The following is a 19,885-nucleotide window of genomic DNA, read 5'->3' as shown; positions in this document are numbered from 1 at the left end:
TCTATCAGCTTCTTGTCTGAAGCCTGAACTTCCCTGCATAGTCTTTCAAATATCTGTAAAATGCTTAGCTTAGTACAGTGTCTGGTACCCAGTAGATGCTTAATAAATACTTCTTCCTTCCGAACTGTGGATGGAGTAGTATAAACTCCAGCTGCAGAGGGCTAATGAATAGAGCGAGGAACACTTGGTTCAAATCTCCACCTTGCATACTTATTGTTTGACCATGGGCAAGATTCTCAACATCTCTGAGCTTCAGTTTCCTCATCTATAAAATAGATATAATGTTTATCTTCAGCAGTTGCATAAATCTTTAAATTTTCTTCTGTGACTTGTTTTCTCTACCCTCTTTCTCCTCCACCTCTCTTCTTCCTCAAACCCAGATTCTCTGACTTCATATCTAGTACTTTTCCACTACAACAGACTGTTTCAGCCCCTACTTTAAAAAAAATTAACTGAATATCATAATTCAATATGGTTTTGTGTCTTGGGTTTTAAAACCTACGTTGCATTGCCTTTCGACAAGGGGGGAAATGATCTAAAACTAGTCACACCAGACTCTTAACCTTGAAGCCATTTTTTTCTTTAAAAATACCTGGGAGCGCAAAATCCACTAATTAATTAATTTTACAAGCATTAAGTGCCACCTGTGCTAGGTGCTGGAGGGTGATATATGATATAATATGCTGTTCCTGGCCTCATGAAGCTTAAAACATAGTATAATAAAGGTATAGATTTTTATGTTTAAATATTTCAGTAGATCTGTGTATGATCTCATTGATACGGCTATTCGTTCCTTCAGTACAAATTGCAACTCATGTCTTTCTCATTCTTTGAAGTTTTAATCCGTGTTCCTCTGTAGAATCTCTGCAAAGGATCCACCCAGTGTACTTGCTGTAGGTCTTTCTACATTTCACATGTATCATCATACCACTTACGGTCTATCTTGTCATTCTTTGCCCTTTTCTTGATCAGAGTTTTCCTGAATAATATCCTTATGTTATTTGTACATAGGATATCTTTGGACACTGTGTGTCCTTACATTGGCCTTTCCAGAAATCACTTGCAAATGTGAATCTTTAGAGATTATGATTACATAGCCTCACTGATTAAGAGGTTACAAAGAAGTAGAGCTGGGCTTTGAATTCGAAATCTGTGACCATAAGTTCAGTACTCTTTCCACCATACCAAGTGCTTCATGCTGTTCTGCTATTACTTGTTAGATGTCTTTTGGGTAATCATGGATCTCACTGGGGAGACCTTACAATGTTCTGGGTTTGATGTAGTCTGCACATTGTCATCTGTAAACATGAGGATTTCACCTGTAGAAAGGGTTGTTTTCATTTGCTGTCTGCCTAGGACATTTTTCATGACAGTGGAGGACACTTTGGGCACATAGGCACCTCCTCTATCTTATGCCTCAGTCAACATTAATAATCATAGTGTTATTGAGTAGTTATTTCTGTGGGTGCATTTATCTTCACAGCTTGGATGCTGAAGGTGGCCAGTTCAAGTATTTACTTCTGAATTGTTTATCACCCTTTTGTTTGACTGTTCGTACTCTGCCACTGTGACACCCCACCCAGCCAAATCTGCCTTCTTGGCTTCAATTCCAGTACTGCTGAATGCCAGGTGAAGAAGTTAGGAAAACTGTGTCACCTGGGACATACACAAATATATATTTTCTAATAATAATTGTACCGTTACTGCTTTATTATAATCTTTATGTTCTCCTTATTTTCTATCATGCTCATTATAGGAGAGTTCAAAACCTTCTCTTTCTTCAAGTTTACTATGCCACTAAAACCTTCTTTCAGTAGATGACTTTATTTCCACTGATAACATCAAAGGCCCTGCATTTTTGGCTTGCTTATATTTCCTTCTTATATTCCTTCAAAACCCTTTTCATCTTAACTTGTCCTCTCTTACTTTTCTTGTCTCTAAGAAATTGGTAGCAAATCAAGGCCAACTACTATATCTGCTGCTATTGATTTCAAACCCTCCTTTCTCCTCTGGGAGCTTATCCCATTAATTGCTTTTGTTTTTGTTTTTGTTGTTATTGTTTTTAAACCTCACCTTCATTATCTCTCTTTCTACTAACTCTTTTATTTTTACCTACAAAATATACTGTAGCATTGTTTATAAGATTATTTCTTGTTTCAAACTTGTGTTATAACCTAAGCTTTTCTTTTAAATCTTCAGCTGTACTTAGAAAACAGCATGCAGCAGAACTACATTTAGGGGACTTTCTAGTTTTTCTGCGAAGAGTTGTGTCTTCAAAAGCTATTCAGTCAAAAATGGCTTCTCCAAAGTGGACTGAAGTGCTTCTTAACATTGCATCTCAGAAGTGTTCTTCAGGTATAACATAGGCTTAAAAAAAAGTTTGTATTGCATATTTATCTCATTCAGATGTTGATTATGCTTAACACTATTGAATAGCTAACTTAATTTTGAGAATTTTCTTGAGAGATTTAAAATTTTCTCTCAAAATCTAGATCATGGTGATTATAATGCAGTTTTTCTTTTTCAGGTATTCCACTAGTGGGTAACTTAAGGACCAGATTACTTGCACTCCATGTCCTTGAAGCTGTATTACCAGCTTGTGAATCTGGGGTCGAAGATGATCAAATGGCTCAGGTCTGTATTTTGAAAATCATTCTACAATGTCATTTATAATATTCTAAAGCAATAAGTGAAAATCAGTTGAACATTTATTGCTTATGTTGTGCCAGGAACTAGGCTAGGTGCTAGAGATATAAATACAAAGAATGAAACATTCTCTACTTGTGTGGAATTTATATCTACTGAGGGTTGAATACAGCAAGTACATATAAAAACATGGCATAAAAATAAAGTTAATAAAAATTAACTACAGATTATGTGTCAGATTTGTTTAACTTCATATTACTATAATATAGCATAACTTCAGATTCTCATATTGCTTTGTCTTCTCTGCTGTCCCTAACAGATAATAGTAGAGGGAGATCAAAGGGAGTGGGACCATTCAAGTTGAGCAGACCAATTTGTTATGTAATCCTAAATGAGCCTTCACTCTTGTATGGTAATCCTTTATTCTTTCCACCAGTTATTCTAAACCTTTGTACATACCCTGTACCATTCCTGACCACTACGTGTCCCAAGCCTTCTCAGTTTTGGAGTTACCCATGAATCACCTTCTCCTTCATGCCCCTATCCATTCCACCTCTGTGTTCTCCAGAGTGTCCATTTCATGTGGCATATACAGCCACCCCACCTACCTGAGGCCCTTTCATCTAGACTAGTGGAAGAGTTTCCATATTGGTCTCTTTGCTCCCATTCTTCTCCATTACCAAACCATCTTCCACACAGCTGCCAAAGTAATATTCGTAAAGCGCAAACTGATCGTCTCCCCCCTCAGAAATTCTAGATAGCTCATCCAGTTTACAAGGAGGAATTTTGTCAGCCTGATACTGAAGACCCCTCTACAATTGAGTTCTCTTTCTAATTTGATTTCTATAGGCATTCTCTGTGCCAGTCAGATAGGCATGCTAGCTGTTTTTGTGACTTCTCCCTGTCTGTCTCCTGTCTTGATGCCTTGGTATATTTGTTCAGTCTTGTCTGGAACATGCTCCTTTCTTGCCTTTGTCTCCCAACACAGCTCAGGTGCCCCTTCAACATGATGCTTCTTCTGACCTGTCTTCCTCTGCCTCTTAGTGATTTGTACTCTTCCACTTTTGAAATTACTTTGTAATTTATGTTTACTTATTTGTGTTTTGTTTCCCCACTAGAATGTAAATTCTTTGAGGGCAGAGGACTGAGAATGTTTGGTTTTTGTCCTTTTGTCTCCATTGTTTTGAACTGTGTTATTCGTAGTAGACATTTAACAAATATAAGTTGAATTGAAGGCTGAGATCTGTTTGTGCGTGATTCTGTGGTGGGGCAAAGGTACTGAAGGAATTGTGACTTTTATAGAACCTAAATTCAGGTTACAAAAGACTTTACAAGAATGCCTTATGCTGGATCATTTTTTTGTAAGCGTTAGCTTCTGGGTTTCTGTGCCTTTTATCACCAACTAAGTGCTATCTGCTCCTTTGTATTTGTACTTTTTGGTGTTTCTGCTTGTCATCTTATGGATTTAGTGCTAATTCTCTTCTCATATTGTCCAAGTTATTTAATGTCTACCGAGCTTTTCAGGACAACAATATTCTAGTTAATACAGAGTCAGAAAGACCTAAGTTCAAATATGACTTAAGATACTTTACTAGCTATGTGACAAGTCATTTAAACTCTAAAGTTTCCTCAATTGTAAAAAAGGAGATAACAATAAAAGCACCTACCTTCTAGGGTTGTTGTGAGGATCAAATGAAATAATATTTTAAAGCTTTTAGCACAGTGCTTGCACATAGTAGGAGCTTAGTAAAAATGCTTGTTATCCTCCTTCCCTACACATAATAGGTGCTCAGTATGTTTTTGTAGAATTAATAAAATGAATAAAGTTAATGTTTCATTATATTAAAAAAATTAATGAAGCTTCTAAAATGATTAACTTACCAACAGAAAGTAATAGGTTATCAAATTATGTAGTTTGTATTTTCTAATAACTCTTAAAATTGCTATTTTGGAATTAGACTTCTCTCTTTTTTTCCCCTGTGATACAACAGGTTGTTGAACGATTATTTTCCCTTCTCTCGGATTGTATGTGGGAGACACCCATTGCTCAGGCCAAACATGCAATTCAGATCAAGGAAAAAGAACAGGAAATGAAGTTACAGGTAACTGACCTTTCTAACAATTATCTTTTGTTATTACCTGAAGTTAGCTTATTCTGAAATACTAATAAAGCTTCATTTCTGATAGAAGCAAGGAGAATTAGAGGAAGAGGATGAAAACCTTCCTATTCAAGAAGTGTCCTTTGACCCAGAGAAAGCTCAGTGCTGTTTAGTGGAAAATGGACAGATTTTAACTCATGGCAGTGGAGGAAAAGGATATGGGTTAGCATCAACAGGTGTAACATCTGGATGTTACCAGTGGAAGGTTTGTAAAATTTGAATAAACTTTTAAAATTTTGTTTTGTCATTTTAAAAAATAATTTTAGCACTGTATGAAAGATAAAAATTTTTTTTTCCCCATGATGTAGTTGCATGATAAAGAATGATTCTAGCTAAAACTAATTAAAAGTCCCCATTGGGGAATAGTTAGAAATTCTAAAAATCATTTAAATATTCCTTAACAAATCCTTTCTGAAAATTCTCAGTAAACTCAAGCTTTTTAATAAGATTTAAGTAGAAATCAAGATGGATTGTTAAGATAGTCTTGGCAGAATGATTGAGAGTTGCTTAAAGGATAAGATAAAAAAAAAATCTCTGCAGGTATAAAAACCGTAACAACCTTCTTTATGATTTTGTTTTAAAGTAACAAAAATGGATTATACATTTACAAATACATTATATTTCATTTGACACCTTTTATAATATTGCTTCCTTAAGTGTTTAAGTGTTGATTATAGATATAAATCCTTTTTCTTAAATATAGATTAACATAGTCAATTAGTATAATTAAAGGTTTACTTAGTATTAATGAAAATTATTGATTTTATTTTAGTTTTACATTGTAAAGGAAAACCGTGGTAATGAAGGCACATGTGTTGGAGTTTCTCGATGGCCAGTACATGATTTTAATCACCGCACTACCTCAGATATGTGGTTGTATAGAGCCTACAGTGGTAATCTGTATCATAATGGAGAACAGACTTTGACATTGTCCAGTTTTACTCAAGGAGATTTTATAACTTGTGTATTGGATATGGAGGCCAGAACCATTTCCTTTGGTAAAAATGGAGAGGTACTAAAATTTGTTTATAAGATTTATACTATCTGTGTTTTAGTGTATGTTCAACTTGTTTATTTAGGGGCTGATCTCCAGTTTATAGATTATCTACTCTACCCTTGATTCTCTTCTTTTTTTTTAATGTTTCCTTTTCTTCTGTTGCAGTACTTATTAGTATCTACACTAGAGAGCAGGGAGCAAAAAAAGAAGAGGTTGTGTAATTCCATTTGATAAAAGTTGTTGAAAATAATGCATGAATTAGCATTTGTGGAATTTCCCCAGTTAGAAATGATAATCAAGAACTGGTTATCGTTTCTTTATGTGGTGGATTTGCATAAATTCTTACTGTGAATTTTATCAAGGAAAATTTTATTTCATAAAAATTCAGAGTGTTTTAGAATTTTAGAGTTGAAAGGGACCTTAGAGGTTATCTGAGCAAACTTCTACATATTGTAGGAATTCTTTCTCCTGCTTCTCTAACAGGTTATAATCCAATTGTTGCTTGAATATGTCTAGGGGCAAAGAACATATTTCAGATGTTGTCCATTCTATTTTTGGATGGCATGAATTGTTAGGGAGGCATATTTCAGTAACTTCTTTTTCCTAGTTCTGTCCTATGGAGCTACATAGAATAAATCTAATCCTGTTTCCAGAAGGCAGACCTTCAGATATTTTAAAATATCTGTTGTCCTGTTCTGAAATCTTTTTTAGACAAACATCTCCAGTTCCTTAAACTGTTATTCAGATACTGTGCCCTCAAATCTTCTCCCCAGATAGGTGACCTTCCTCTCAAGTTTGTGAATGTTCCTCTTAAATGTGGCAAACCTAACTGAATGCAGTAATCCATATGTGGAATGACCAGCACAGAGTATGGCAGGATTCAGTAAACTCAAGCTTTTTAATAAGATGTGAGTAGAAATTAAGATGGACTGCCTAAGATAGTCCTGGACTATCCTGGATAGTCCTCCTTTGTCCTGGACACTGTGCCTGTATTAATGAAACCTAAATTCTAAATAGTCTTTTTTTTTTTGGCATTGTCTATTCATTGAGCTAACAGTCAACTAAAAATCCTGTAGGATTATAGGGTTAGAGCTATAACAGACCTTAGAGATAATCTCCTTGAAACTTTGAGTCTTTGAAGCTAGGTGGTCTTCTGTTCCTGTGCAGTTGGCTTTTTTTAACCTATATGCAGGACTTCATACTTTTATTTCTTGCTAAATTCAGTCCATCTTTAGAGTTTTTGAAGGACTTTCTGAATCATGAATTTTGTTATCCAAAATAATAGCTACCTTCTCAAGTTTTGTGTCAGATGTGAAATCACGCCTTCCATGTTTTTATCCAAGTAATTGCTAAAATGTTGAGTGTAGTAGGATCAATGACAGCCTCCTGTTATAAACCACTAGAGCTCTTGTTCCTTCTTGACATCCATTAATTAACCCTCTGGGTACTGCTGTTCAACCAATTATGAATTCATCTAACTTCATGATTACTTCTCTATTTTTTTTATCTTGTCCACAAAAATATAAAAAGTAACTTTGTCATATAACTTGCTCAAATACAAATATGTATCTATAACATTTCTCTGATACATTGGTCTAGCAACCCAATCCAAAAAAAGGAATTATAGTTAGTTTGCTATGCTTTCTTCTAGTTGTTAACATTTCCCTTTCTGGGTGCTCACAATCCATTTGATTGTTTATTCTAGAATTATCCTAGAGATCATCATAAGGCTTGCTGATACATGGTTTGTGGAATTCTCATCTTTCCCTTTTTAGAAAATTGAGTTAATAATTGTCCTTATCCCATTACCTCCCTTGATCTACACAGTTTCTTCAAAATTATAGATAACAATTTAGTAGTAACATAAACAGGTTCTTATAAAAGTTCAGGATATAATTTATCAGGACAAGGGTCTTGAACTCATTTACACTCCGTAGGTGTTTGCTTACTCCTTGTAGTTTCACTCCCTACCTATCCCTGTATTTTCCTATCATTTCTAGTTCGAAAATCATTTTTCTTGTTAGGGAGTATTGAATTAAAATAATTGACTAGTGTTCTTTGTGTATTAAAATTATACCATTAACTCAAACCAAGGATTTTTTTTCCTTTTCTTTTTGTTATGGACAACTTACAAAGTCTTCTTTCGTTGTACTGAATGTCATAGTCTTATGTTCTCTGACACTCACAAGCTTTTGGAGTGGGACAGTGGCTCAGAGAGTGTTCTTGGGAACATACTATCTATTGATTTCGGGTACATCTTTTCATTACAGCTTTCCTCCCTATACCTTATGCAGCATACACATTTACACCCAGAACGCCTCAGGAACATTTATAGATAATACAACTCTTATGATACTGTTTCTAGCAACTGGGGAAATAACAGACATGCAAACTACAAATGATTGGCTCATGGGTCCTAATATCCTTGCCTATATTACGTAGCTACTTTCACAAGCTTCACTTTTATTTAAGAACATTTCCTTTAATCACATTATCTCTTTAGATGCTCCCATCTTTGTATTCATAAAGATAATTTGTGATGGTATTTGCCACAGTCTTATTTTGAGAACTTCCCATTCTTTTCTCATGAGTCTTTGGCTATGGAATTAGGAAACTTAACTCCACTCCCTACTCCCACCCCTCCCCCTGCTGAACATTTTAATGCATGCCTTCCTAAAGTGTAGGGTATACGTCTGTGCTTTGAATTCTCTAATTTGACTATTATGACATGGCCATATTTTCCCAAAGTTCCTATTCCTTTAACTTCACCAATTCTTGCCTCTTGATTAGTACTAAATTTAGATTAACAGTTAATTTCATTGCTGTTATTACATGCTGGAAGGTAAAGGTTGTTAAGAAAAGAAGCCAATAATTTATAAGATATCCTCTTTTTTCAGAGTGAGGTATCTAGCAGACATTCTAGTTGAATTCCCTTATCATTACTGTATCTTGCCTCAGTGCCAATTTTGTGATCTTTTTGAAGTAAGCATCTCCTTCTCCCATCATTTAGGCAATCTGTAGCATATTCCTACAATGCTATTATCTATAGACCTTTTTAGGTTGAAACTGCATTGTTTATTTCTTTAATTTTCCTTTTTTTTCTCTCATCCATGCTCAAATCTAGGAACCCAAACTAGCTTTTGAAGATGTGGATGCAGCAGAGTTATATCCTTGTGTAATGTTCTACAGCAGCAACCCTGGAGAAAAGGTATTTAAACATTGTATCTTTATACTAAGGGGAATAGTTACTGGCTATGGATGTCACTAATTTCTGATGTAAATTACAAATCTATGTAAATATTTTTTTCCTCTTCTCCCCCTTGCCTCCCAGCATTTCCCCTCTAGCTCTGGGACCAGTAATCAAATAAATACTAGCTTTCTTGGAAATGATATTTAATGTCCTATAGCTCTACTCATGAACCTTGTAATTTCCTAGTCCAAAATACCCCTCCCCTCCCTGGCCACTACTTCCCTTTGAGTTGTTTTTGCTTATTAGAACGTAAGTTCCTTGAGGCAAGGGACTATCCATTTTTGTATCTAAGTGATAGCACTTAGCAAAATGTCTGGCACATAGGAAACACTTAAATGCTTTTTTGCTTATTCATGTTCTCTTATATTTGATGAAAAAACAAAGATCTATTTAACTAGATTTTTATACAGTAAATAAAATGAAATAACTTTTGAAAGTATTTTATTTTGTGAAAGTTGTATTTATTCTTTGACTTCTAAAGTACCATTAAAAAAGGTTCTTTTCAGTGTATTACGCATTCCCTAGGATGCTGAAACAATGAATCACCTTTCTAAAGTACCTAATTTATAAGTAAATTTTTTGAGAAATACGGTTCATTATCAGCTATACAAATGTAAAGCCCATAAACATTAGAGCACTTTAAAATGAAAAATTAATTACTGTTTTAGTTGTTGGTTAAATATTGAGTTGTTCACAGAGCATTTAGGTGTAGACTTAGGCCAGGGATAGAATTTGTACAATTGTTGATAGCATTTCGTGGTTCCATGTTTTGATTTTCATTTTATAGTCCATGCTATATCATTATTTTTTCTTGAATTTATGTTATGACTTATCTAGAGGACATTTTTAGCGATTTCTTTTTTTTCTTTCCTGCTTATTTTGTTAAGAATAGTGGCTGGGCATGTATAAAATACTTATTGGTTACAAAGTATTTCACATGATTTAAAATTTAACCTTGCGAGACCCACTATGAGGTAGATAATGTCGATATTATTAAATCCGTTTTACACATTAGGTTGTTGTCTAGGCTTTTCAGTCATGCCTGACTCTTTGTGAACCCATTTGGCGTTTTCTTGGCCAAGGTACTGGAGTTGTTTGCTGTTTCCTTCTCCAGCTTATTTTGCAGATGAGGAAACTCAGAAACAAGGTTAAGTGTCTTGCCCAGGGCCACACAGCTAGTAAATGTCTGAGTCTGTATTTGAACTCAGGTCTTCTTGACTTTAGCCTGATTCTCTAGTGTGCCACCTAACTGCCCTACCAATCAGGTACCTGAAATTTTAAGTGACCTTTTAAAGGTCACATAGTGATGATGATGATGATGATGGTGATGATAGCTAGCATTTACATGTCACTTACCGTGAGCTAGGCATTGTGTCATGTGCTTTACAATTATTATTTAATCTTCTTGACAGCCCTAAGAAGGTATGTGCTATTATTATCTCTGTTTTACAGATAAAGAAACTGAGACAGATATTGACTTGCTCAGGGTCACACAGCTAGTGTCTATGGCCAAATTTGAACTCGTTTTTCTCACTCCTGGCCCAGCATTTTATCCACTGTGTCACCTAACTGTTCTAGAATAGCAAGTGAGGAGTCTTTCTGGGACTTGATCCTGAAGTTTTTTCACTTGGATTCCTGTTTTCTTTCTGCTTTCCAGTGACATGCTTTATTCTGAATGGGTGGCTTGAGGTTTTGTTGCTGATCTGAGAAGAGAATTTCATTGCTTAGTGGAGATGATAATTTTAAAGGAATAGTATTTCATTTCTTGTGTTCTATTATTTAGATTTTTAGTCATCTTGGTAATGTCAGGTATTTATCTTCCTTTTATTTTGAGGTTAGAATTAAAGTCTTTAGAAATTTGTGAGATGTATTAAGTCCCTATAGTGTCTTGAAAAAAAGTATAGATCTTTCTTGAATATTCAAGGGCTTAGTTTGGTATTAGTGTTCAGATTTTTAAAGATTTTAACTGTTATACATATGTATACACACACAGATATATACAACCTTACAATTGAAAATAATTGAATATGGTCTCCCAGATTATGTGGATGACTCTAGACTTAGTGGTTCTTGGAACATGCTAAACCATGATATTCTAGTATTCCTAAATGGAAGCATAATGTCATAAGGAAGAATGAAGGTAACAAGAGGCCTCTTTTTTCGCCTCCTCTCAAAATTAGATAGGAATTTCTTAGGGAAGTAAAATTGCAGGTCAGCTTTCCATGATAGGAGGTAACTTTTTCATAGATATTTTGTCCATAAGATTGGCCTTGAGGGGAGGAGAAAAGACCATTTAATTCCTGTTGTTTTAATTCTTCCTTATGATATTCTAATATTTCCATTTGGGTGTACTAAAATGTAATGGTTAATATATTCCAAAAACCATTGAACCAGAGCCTATGTAACTTGGAGTACATATGCAATTATTTGCAACTCTGAGATATTTCTTTCTAGTTGGTAAACTTTAGAGGTGTACATGGGACATTGATCTAGCTTAGCAGGTAGTTGGTATAATGAATAGAATTCTGGACTTGGAGTCAAGAATACTTGAATTCAAATCCTGCTTCTGCTGTTTACTAACTGTGTAGCCCTGCACAAGTTACTTAATCTTTCTCTCTAGGATAAAATGAGACAGTATGTAAATAGTGCTTTACAAATCTTAAACCCATGTAAATGTTAGTTATTAGGAATTTCTCAAGTAGTTAAGATCAAAATTCCCCCCTCTTTGATCCTTAAATCTTGCAAGAAAACCTCATGATTGACTTGTGGGGTAGTCTGAACTGAAGTGTTTAGATCTCACAGAGATTGGCCATGGGACAGATAGTCATTCAGGGTATATACCTTGACCTCAGTTCACTTTTAGAATAGACCCAGATTTTGTGGAGTTGTTCCAGTTTATTAGGGTTCCCAAGCCATTGAGAAATCATGTCGCCAAGTAACTTTCACTCTAGAACAGGGAGTCCTACTGCAGGGTCTATGTAAATGGATTTCAGAGGGCCTTTGAACTTGGATAGGAAAAAATTACATCCTCATTTTAACCTATTTCTAACTGAAATTTAGCATTCTCTTCAATTATTTAAAAACCTTTATCTTGAGAAAGGTCTGTAAGCTCCCTCAGACGGCCAAAGGGACCTGTGACACAAATGTTAAGAAACCTTCCTCTAGAGGGCATGAAGGTAAACTCCATGCTGTAGTTAAGTGAATATTCGAGATTAAAATTCATAATTATAGCTTTGGTTTAACATTATGGAATGGTAAAATTGCTGGTTTTTATGGCTGTTGTTAATTTGACATTTGACTAGTTTCTCTCTTTCTCTTTTTCTTCAGGTGAAGATCTGTGATATGCAGATGCGCGGTACACCCAGAGACTTGCTGCCTGGAGATCCTATATGTAGTCCTGTGGCTGCAGTGCTCGCTGAGGCCACTATTCAACTTATACGTATCCTTCACCGGACAGATCGTTGGACACACTGCATAAACAAGAAAATGATGGACAGGTTACATAAAATTAAGATGTGCATCAAAGAAACTGGTCAGAAACTAAAGAAAAGTCGCTCAGTTCAAAGCCGAGAAGAGAACGAGATGAGAGAGGAAAAAGAGAACAAAGAGGAAGAGAAAGGTAAACATACTAGGCATGGTCTTGCTGACCTCTCTGAGCTGCAGTTGAAGACACTCTGCGTAGAGGTGTGGCCTGTGCTTGCAGTGATAGGTGGAGTTGATGCAGGTCTAAGAGTTGGAGGTCGATGTGTTCACAAGCAGACTGGGCGTCATGCCACCTTACTTGGCGTGGTCAAAGAAGGCAGTACATCTGCGAAGGTCCAGTGGGATGAAGCAGAAATTACTGTCAGGTATGATATATTCAAATAGACTTTGAATAATTGAGCAACATGTCAGCTATTGAAAATAAGTAGTATACATTTTAAATGAGATATACTAATGAGCTTTTTTCTTTTGAAAAATAGTTTTGTTGTTCTGTGACTTTAGCTCATCATGTTGTGTGTGTGTGTGTGTGTAGGTAGGATTGTCATCTTACTTGCAGGTGTTTTCACGAAATGAGGTAAGTAGTTTAGGATTTAACTGTACCTCTTATTTCTAGTATTTATTTTTTTGGTCATTTCATGTGTTTCATTCTTAAGTCCATATGTGAAAAGGAGAGAAGGGAGTAGGAGGACAGGGGCGAGAAACCTGTGGTTGAGGCCACACGTGTCTTCTAGGTCCTTGGGTGCAGTCTTTTGACTTGAGTCCAAGTTTTACAGAACAAATCATGTATTAAGGGGATTTGTTCTGTGAAGTTTGGATTCAATCAAAGGGCCACACTTGAGGACTTAGGCCACAGCTTCCTCAACCCTGGATAGGAGAACTCAGATTTGTTTTACATTATAGCTTAATAAACCCTTGAATTGGGAAATGGGGAAATTTGAATTAGGTTTTGGATTGTTTGTGGTTTTCACTTATTTTTGCTTGCCTCTATTAGCATAGACAATCAAACTATTGTTTTACATATGTAATTATATTCCTCAGTGAGGAAATAATTTGTGTAGAAATGAAAGATTTTGAGTAGAAATGAAAATGATGCAATCTATAAATTTATTAATAATTATTACTATTATAATTAATAAATGGACCTAAATGTGTATGTTATTTTGAAAGGCTGAATTTATGTGTGTTTCATATAAGTCCTATGGTCAAAAGAAGTTTTTAAGCTACCTTGAACTTCATTATTGAGGGAATTTCACTGTAAATTTATTTTATATGGCTCTCTACTTGATAATTGAATCTGTTCTTCATAATGATGCTTGAATCATTCTTGAGCACAACAGCCTCCTGGTTTGGGAGTTTTGTTGCTAATAACAACAGTGGATAATCTCCCTAAGGGTATTACAGAGCTCCCTGTTATACCTCATTTGAACTTTGCTACAACCCAATAAGGTAGATACTAAGGTGGTATTATCTCCATTTTACAGATGGGAAAATTGAGGCTTATAAAGAACTTGAGTGACTTGCTTATGATTGTATAGCCAGTAAGTTCCAGAGGCAGGATTTGAAGCTAATAGTTCTCTTCTGACTGAGGCCAGTGCTTTTTCACTACACCAGGCTGCCTTTCACCTGATAATTTGTATTTAGACTGTATAGTTTTAACATTTGTTTTGCTTGCTTCCCCTTTAAGTTTTATGCTTATCTTACGGTAGTGTTTAGGAAAGCCTTTAAAGAATAAAATAAAATTGTATTAATCATCTTTCTCAAGCAACCTGTTGATGAAAAATGTTAGCTCTTTTCATATGGTCTCTTATTTTGAAGGATGAACTCCATTTAAAAAAATATGAGTTTATTGAAATAATAAATGATAATTACTATTCAGTTTATCATATTACCTCTTGCTATATCTAATTGAGATGCCAAATATGGGCCTTGACATCCTTTTGTAGTGTTAATTTGATATAGAACAGTGCCTAAATCAGTAAAACTTTGGAAATGAATCTTGTAGAAAATTTTTGTGAAATTACAGTGTTCCTAAATTTGAACAAGTTCTTAGGAGAATTTAAAATTTAAGAATCTTGTAAATGGCACACTTTAGCTTTAGGATAAAAGGAGTGAGTTTTAAAATTAAATACTTTTCTGTGAAGTTGGTAATGAATCATTACAAAGTAATAAATTAGATGTGTTAGATGAGCATTCTAAGTAAAGGTACATTACATAATAATTTGCAGTCATCGTTGAAAGCATGTGCATGTCTCATTGCCTTTGCATTCAGCATCACATTTCCCTTTTTTCTGATCATGTTCTTATTCCTTTCCCTGTTTGCATTAAATTTTAAAGACTTATAGTTCATTTAAGTTATTCTCTATTATATGCATTATGCATCTTATTTTTGTCTACATTATTTCCTGTACTTTCCTCCTGTCTATCCCTCACTTGCTTCTTCCTGTGTCATTCTGATCTTTATTAAAGCTTCCCAACTTTTTGGTCGCCTAGTGATACTCCATTGTATAATCTGGAACCCTGTGAACCGCTGCCCTTTGATGTTGCAAGATTTCGTGGATTGACAGCTTCTGTGCTGCTGGATCTCACTTATCTGACTGGCATTCATGAAGATATGGGCAAACAGAGTACTAAGAGACATGAGAAGAAACACCGACATGAATCTGAAGAGAAAGTAGATGTTGAACAGAAAACAGAGAGTGATCCTGCTTCAGATGGAAGAATGAGCTTAAGTTCTGATGATGTCAAAAGCCATGGCACTACAAACTCTAAGTCAGAAAATGAAATAGCTTCATTTTCTTTAGATTCAACATCACAAAATACTGAGTCCCAACACCAGCTAGTAGAAGGAAAACGAAAAAACCATGAACATACTTCCAAAAATCATGACATTGCTCAATCAGAAATAAGAGTTGTGCAATTGTCTTACCTCTATCTTGGTGCTATGAAATCACTTAGTGCTCTCCTTAGTTGCAGTAAGTACGCTGAGTTATTATTAATACCAAAAGTCCTAGCTGAAAATGGTCACAACTCAGATTGCGCAAGTTCTCCAGTTGTTCATGAAGATGTTGAAATGCGTGCAGCTTTGCAGTTCTTGATGCGACACATGGTGAAAAGAGCAGTCATGCGTTCTCCCATAAAGAGAGCTTTAGGACTGGCAGACTTGGAAAGAGCTCAAGCTATGATCTACAAATTAGTAGTCCATGGTCTTTTGGAAGACCAGTTTGGTGGCAAAATCAAACAAGGTATATTTTCTATCATTATTATTGTTATTGTTGGTAGTATTGGTGGTAGTGGTGGTGGTGATGGTGGTGGTGGTGGTGGTGGTGATGGTGGTGTCCTTCTGTAGTTTATTTATAATTGCACAAATTGATGTCACTAAAATAATTTAATCATTTTTCTATAGTAATCTGTTAATTTTTCCTCCAAAAAAAGGTATCTGAACTGTCCTTCTTTGTTACTTTTGTATTACTAGTACTGTCACCTCATTTTTAGAGTTAACAATAGTCAGAACATTTTAAAATGTTATCTTATTCATCTGCACAACAGCACAGTGTTACTGATTGCCATTTTCCAAACAAGAAACTGAGATTTGGAAAAGTTATGACTTTGTTTAAGGCAGAGTGAGAACTAGAACCCAGATGATGATTTTTTAAAAAATTATTTAAATATGTGTACTAGGACCAGATAAAATTTCATTTGGGAAAACTGAAATTTAGCATATTACAGAAAGAACTGTTATTTAATGACTTGATTTTAATATAAAATACGCTATTTACAACTCAGATAAATTTGATTTTATTTCTATTAGCTGTAACATATCAAAACTAAAACAGAATGGTATTTATAAGGCTGTCAGATATCACTTTAGTAGATGAATTATAAAATAATATTGAGTCTTTTAGGTTTGAGATTATAGCTTTAGGAAATACGTGGGGAAAGATCTCCATACATATTCCTAGATTTTAGAGGTGGGACAGGACCTTAGAAATCTAATCTAGCACCTTCATTTTACAGATGGTGAAACTGAAGCCAAGAGAGAGGAAGTCAGTTACATTCAAGGTTACATTCCTACTTGGTGACAGTCAAAACTAGAAATCAGGGGGTCTTCTTATTCCAATTTCAGTGCTGTTTCCAGTGTGCCACAATGTAGTAGTTTCAGTTGGTATCATCTGCTGCTTGATGATGAAATGGTGACAAAGAAACTCCATTGAAATTGTTCATCATAGAACAACCCTGTTGATATGGCAAAGGTTATTTTAGTTGTAAAAAAACTGCACAGAGTTAATCAGTCAACAAGCATGAGTCTTGAAAGAAGAGAGGGATTCTTTGAGATGGAGGTGAGCTCAGAAGGAATGCATTCCAGCCTTGGAGGATGGGCATAGAGGTGGGATTGCCCCTTGCTTAGGTGATGGGGGGGAAAATAGGAAAAAAAGATTGGAAGTATTGAAATATCCTTAATTTTTATGTAGAATATGTAGGTTCAATCTAGCTTTTATAGCCTTATGACCTTTATATGTCTTCATTTTTTGTTTGTGGACTAAAATGCGAGACTACATCAGAATGCCTGGAAACACAGTCAAACATAGTTGAGTCAGACATCTTTAAAACATCTACCAACTCAAGCAAAAAACTAGATGATTTTATTGAAGAAAATCTCCTTTTAAAAAAGCCAGTATACTATTATAAAGTGTTTTATACATTAATGTGTGCATGGTATAGAATACATGGTATAGTTTGAAAAGATTCATGTCAATACAACATACATTTATGTGAATATTTATTGATGGCTTATACTTTTAGTAAGTGGTATGTTAAGAACTTTTCAACAACTTAAAATTTGAAGTTAGTTGCCATTTCTCCTGCTCATTGTCACTTTTGAAAATATTGTTTCCTCATGTCTTTTGTAAAATACTTATTTTCTAGAAATTGATCAGCAGACAGAAGAAGGCGATCAGACCCAGCAGGCACAGACACCAGTTACCACCAGTCCATCAGCTTCTAGTACCACATCTTTTATGAGCAGCTCTTTGGAGGATACAACTACAGCGACTACCCCAGTAACTGATACTGAGACGGTACCTGCCTCGGAATCACCAGGGGTTATGCCGCTTAGCCTTCTCAGGTAGAAAATGTAACTTCCAACATATGTACTACTACTGATACTCTTACTTCTGAGTCTTATAGGCTATTTTCTCTTGGGAAAGTATACTTGGCTAAATTCTAAATTGTAGAATTAAAAAATTTCAGTGCTGAGAGGATATTTTAAAGATGGTCTGATATCTTTCTGCTCTCTTCACTTTACAGTTGGGGAAATTGAGAACCAGAGATTAAGTAACTTTCCAAACACTGTTGGTTCAGTTTAAACATTTATTAAGTAACTGCTTTGTTCAAGTGTAGCTGAGGTGTAGTGAATAAAGAACCAGTTTAGGAGCCAGGAAGCCTTGGGTTCAAATCCCACCTTTTGACATATACTACCTGTGTAACCCTGGAGTAGTCATTTAACTTTTCAGTATTTTGGGTAGCTCTCTAACACTGTGAGCTACAGAGAAAGTAGAGGGAGCTTGCTCACCTAGAAGTTTCCTGTATAAGGGAAATCACAGGTCCATCCACTCCCTATTCCTGTTCTGGTAATGTAAAAACAGATAAGATAAAACTTAATTTTGAGGTACTTATGATCTGTTGGGGTAAGCGAGTGAATGTCAAGTCATTTATTAAGCATTTAGTACTTGACAGGCACTCTGCTAAGCTTTGAGGATATAAAAATAAGGAAGCAAGAAATCTGTCACCTCCAGTCCTTCTCATTTCATATCACTGAGATGTCTCTTATCTGGCATGAAAAGGTATGCTTTCTCTCTACCAAGGCAAACCCCTTTACGTGTACCTTTGATCCCATCCACTTCTGTCTTTTCCAGCAGATTTTGCCTCAGTTGTCATCCCTATTCTATCTGTAAATCTTTCCTTCCCTGTTGATTCCTTCCCTGCTTCCAAATACATACCTGAGAAACTCCAACCTAACTCTCCTCACTCTCTACTAACCGTTCTACAATCTGGCTTTCAACCTAACTCTCCTCACTCTCTACTAACCGTTCTACAGTCTGGCTTTCAATAAACGCCATTATTTAATTGAAACAACCCTCTTCAAAGTTACCAATGAATTCTTTATTGCCAAATTTAATGATTCAATCTTCATCTTCTTGATCTCTCTTCAGGAAAATTATATTGGTTGTGATGAAAGAATGGATTAAAGAATGAATAGTTTGGAAGTAGAAAGATCAGATAGGAAGCTGTGTATTCATTTCTGTGAGGGAATTTGAGAGCCTGAGCTAGGGATGTTGCAATGTAAATGGAAAGAAGGGAATGTTAGTATCTTCCCTCCATTGATTATCTCTAGTTTATCTTGTATACATCTTGTTTGTGTGTAGTTGTTTGCGTATTATCTTCCTCTTGAGCTCCTTGAGTTTTGTTTGTTTTTTAGCTTTCCTTGTATCACCAGTGCTTAGTTGAGGTGTTTGGCACATAGTAGACACTTTAATGCTTGTTGACTATATGAGAGAGATTGTGGAAATAGAAATAACCAGGGCTCCGATGTTTTTCATTAAAATCTTCCTCTTGAGCTCCTTGAGTTTTGTTTGTTTTTTAGCTTTCCTTGTATCACCAGTGCTTAGTTGAGGTGTTTGGCACATAGTAGACACTTTAATGCTTGTTGACTATATGAGAGAGATTGTGGAAATAGAAATAACCAGGGCTCCGATGTTTTTCATTAAAAAATCATTTTGTAGAAATGTTTCAACTGGGGATGCGTGATATGAGGGAAAGGAAAGAGTTGAAGATGATTGAAATTATGAGTCTATGGTGATTTGGAGAGTGATGGTGCCATCAATACAAATACTTCAGGAAAGAGAAGGATTTTGAGGAAGTGAGTTTTGTTTTAGATATATTGAATTTGTATCCAGTGGAACTCTGAGGTAAACAGATCAATACCACCTCTTTCCCAGGGATTGGGAGATAGCAGGAGACCATGGGTGAGGACTTTAAGCACTTCAGAGTAGAAGAGGGAAACTAAGGAAGTTCAGACCTAGTGTCCTCAGTCTTCTCAACAGAGTAAAAGTTGAGATCATTTGCTAATAGTATAAAGGAAAAGAGATAGAGCTGGGGTCTCAAGGAGAAAAAAGGAAGTTTGAAACAGAAATGGAGTAATGGAGTCCGTGGTTTTGGATTGTTTGTGATTTTCACTTACTTTTTTTTTTTATCAGAGCTAATCTGAGATTATAATAAATTTGTAGTGGACTCAGTTGTACTTTTGTATCTTCTTCCAAGAATGGTCATTAGTTTGGGAGCTAGACCTGATAG

At 35.4% G+C, this 19,885-nt stretch overlaps 1 protein-coding gene across 1 annotated transcript in view; it reads left to right on the top strand.

Moving 5' to 3' along the window:
- Nucleotides 1–19,885, top strand: part of HERC1 (HECT and RLD domain containing E3 ubiquitin protein ligase family member 1) — a 198,843-nt gene that overhangs the window by 100,154 nt on the left and 78,804 nt on the right. Inside the window, exons 32-40 of the mRNA XM_078151198.1 lie at nt 2,200–2,355; nt 2,528–2,634; nt 4,638–4,748; nt 4,834–5,010; nt 5,578–5,817; nt 8,927–9,010; nt 12,380–12,900; nt 15,002–15,777; nt 17,459–17,657. Coding sequence (XP_078007324.1) covers nt 2,200–2,355; nt 2,528–2,634; nt 4,638–4,748; nt 4,834–5,010; nt 5,578–5,817; nt 8,927–9,010; nt 12,380–12,900; nt 15,002–15,777; nt 17,459–17,657 — 2,371 coding nt within the window. The remainder of the gene's footprint in view (nt 1–2,199; nt 2,356–2,527; nt 2,635–4,637; nt 4,749–4,833; nt 5,011–5,577; nt 5,818–8,926; nt 9,011–12,379; nt 12,901–15,001; nt 15,778–17,458; nt 17,658–19,885) is intronic.

This window comes from Phascolarctos cinereus, unplaced genomic scaffold (assembly GCF_003287225.1).
Source record: "Phascolarctos cinereus isolate Bilbo 61053 unplaced genomic scaffold, phaCin_HiC Scaffold_3;HRSCAF=262, whole genome shotgun sequence".
NCBI lineage: Eukaryota > Metazoa > Chordata > Mammalia > Diprotodontia > Phascolarctidae > Phascolarctos > Phascolarctos cinereus.
Note: the sequence above shows the minus strand (reverse complement) of the source record. Positions and strands in the feature narration are given on the sequence as shown.